General features: G+C 44.7%; 1 protein-coding gene across 1 annotated transcript in view; it reads right to left on the minus strand.

The window, feature by feature from the left end:
- Positions 1–2459, minus strand: part of FAM222B (family with sequence similarity 222, member B) — a 7521-nt gene extending 5062 nt beyond the window's left edge. Inside the window, exon 1 of the mRNA XM_010190412.1 lies at positions 2332–2459. Within this exon, the coding sequence (XP_010188714.1) occupies positions 2332–2413 (82 nt within the window). The 5' untranslated portion in view covers positions 2414–2459. The remainder of the gene's footprint in view (positions 1–2331) is intronic.
- Positions 2460–2789: the final 330 nt, after the last annotated feature.

A 2789-nucleotide genomic window follows, 5' to 3' on the forward strand; every position in this document is an offset into this window, starting at 1 on the left:
CTACAGGCTTCACAGAAAGAGAATAGCCCCAGAAAGGACTCGGTTTTAGGTGATGACCCCAAATTCAGTCCCAACCTGCTCTTCTCTCTTTTATCCCTGACAAAGCCCTCCAAGAAGCATCTTTCACCTCGACTTTGCAGAAATGTCATGAAAAATCACCCTTTTTTCTCCCAAGCCCTGCAGCACTGCTACGTCCAACAGCGGCTGCAGACACTGCCCGAGTATTCTTGCCTTAAACATCCTGACTGACTGGTCAGGTTTACACTGGAGTCAGTGGGAAGATCAATCTGGAGTCAGTGAGAAATCCCCTGCGTGGATAAGGATGAATTTCAGGGTCAGCCTTTCCCGTGATGCAGGTTGGAATTCAAAGGAAAATACTGCAACTGGAAGCCTCACAGTGATCAGTTTCTAAAGGAAAAAAAGACGTGCGTACTAATAACAGAACTCCCACTGCACAGCCTGTCTTTGAGAAAAATGCCTCTTATTTGAGAGTAAGAAAAAAAATAAAGATAATTGAGGTAATGTGGATTTTTAAGCATTAATAAAAAATCTGATCCAGAAAACTACACTTAAAAATTATTAATACAAACACCGTAAGTCTGAATAAAGGCTATCCTGTGGAGTTCTGTGCCTTTTATAAAAGCAACAGCACTATTATTAAAGCCCACTTCCAACCCCCCCTCAAAAGTCAGAAGTCACCATTCATTAAAAATGCTCATTAACTCAGCTTTCCTCTGGCCAGGGGCTAGATTACTCGTGCATATACAGTACGCAGAGAAATGCGCCAATTAATCCTACACACATCTGCAGCAGGGGTGAGCAAGGTCTACACGAGCAGTTTCATTTTCCATATAAATCAGAACCAACTGGAACAGCTGAGCAGCACCACTGCCAGCCAGTGCCTGGCAGCTACTTTATGTCCTCAATTCTTTTAAACGCTGCACCCGAAGCTCTTCGCTAAGCAGGATACAGCGATGCTTCCAGCATGGGGATGAGCAGTTCTCCAACAGCAGCAGGTACCATCAGGTGAAGAAACTGCCCACATACCAGCACGCTGCCTCCTAAATGTGTAGTCAGCAAATACCTGATATGCTCACGTGAACCTCGACAGTTTGCTCTCAGAACTAAGCTTTTTGAGCCACCAAAGAGAACTGATGTAATACAAGACCCTAGGCACATTCTCACCACAGCAGTCAACTTTTTGAACAAGCACGTCCTGGTCAGCAAAGCTCGAACTGGAAACGGAAAAGAGAAAGGAGAAGAATGCCCATTTCAGGGCCATCGAAGGAAGTCCTTTTGTGAGCAAAGGTTTTTCCTATTGCTGAAAGCATCGTTACAATTACCAACCCGTGGAGTTGGCATAAATGCTATACAAGTGCTGTGGAGGAGCACACGTGTGTACGTGAACGGTGTCAGTCAGCTCCTGCACAACTTCCAGCACGTCACCCTCAACGGCAGAACTATCTTACCTATTTCCAGTAGCACCACAAGTCTTAACACAGGAACAATTTCAGCTATAACCGGAGTGTAAATGACTTGGCTGTAACGAGCAACGAGTCCATCGGCAAACTGAGGGTACAGAGATCTCCTAATGCCCGTTTCAAACACAAGACACAGGTCATAGCCCTAAGAACCAAGTACACAGATCCGATGTAGATACCTTGGCATTTCTGAAATTTCAGCTGAATCAATGTGCGACTTCAGTGATAAAGAGGAGGGACAGAGGAAGATTTTTTAAAAAAACTCTAGCCGGTAAACTTATATTGTCATGCCTACGGTCTTAAAAATATAACTATCAAAAAAATGACTGAAGTTATCGAGAAAGAATTACTAGAGTATTCTTCAGAGGCACCAAAGAGACATCAGAAAGATGATGGAAACTCTGAACTTTAGTAATTTGGGCTAGATCACTAATATTTGCAGTACAGGCCCCAGATATGTAGAGCTGACCTCAAAGTTTTGGTGTCTGTGAGTAATTAAACAAATGGAAGTGAAAAAGAGTTGTGTTAAGAAGCAAGTCAGCTGGCACACTTTTAGCACAAAATCTTTTCAGCAGAGAGGCATGAATCTCACAGAAACCTCACTTGCATTTTGTCTTACTGTGCTTAAAATTAACCTTTGTAAAAGCAGAAGGGGGGAGAGCTTGCTGCACACACGTGAACCTCCACAGCCACATCCCAGAGCCATTGCTGACGGATGCCTTGAAGGCATAATCGAAAGAGAGACTAACATTAAACAGTTTTTTCCACTGCATCCTAAATGTTTATGTCAGAGCTGTACCAGAGCCAGATTTAACAGTTAACCACATCCTGCAGACAAAACGTCACTCACATTTCTGAAGTCCAGTGTTCATCTGCGTGTAAGAAAGAAGCTGAAAGGAGAGGTCACCTGGTCCTGGCAGACAGGCCAGCATGGCAGACAGGCACTAACACAACATGGGCCATTCACTCCTCTGCACACTGCAACAACAGAGAGACAATTCAAAGTTATAATACAAGGAGGAACAGAGAAAAGAAAGCGGCCAAGAGCCATCCCTGCGTGAAGGCCTGACCAAGCGCAGATGCGTGACCGCTGCTCCAGCCCTTGCTGCGCCTCGTAACGGCAATGGAAACGCTTCAAGAAGTGGGTCATCTGCAGGGTTAAAACCAAAACGGCCGTCTCGCTCTCCTCTGCTGCTCGACACACAGGGGATCATCTGTAACTCTGCCCTCAGATTTCAAAGGTGGTTGTTACGAACGGTAAAGAAACCACCATCGCTCATTTTACTATATATTGAAATGCGCTGGCTA

The sequence above is a fragment of the Mesitornis unicolor genome, unplaced genomic scaffold, assembly GCF_000695765.1.
Source record: "Mesitornis unicolor isolate BGI_N332 unplaced genomic scaffold, ASM69576v1 scaffold8858, whole genome shotgun sequence".
Lineage (NCBI taxonomy): Eukaryota > Metazoa > Chordata > Aves > Mesitornithiformes > Mesitornithidae > Mesitornis > Mesitornis unicolor.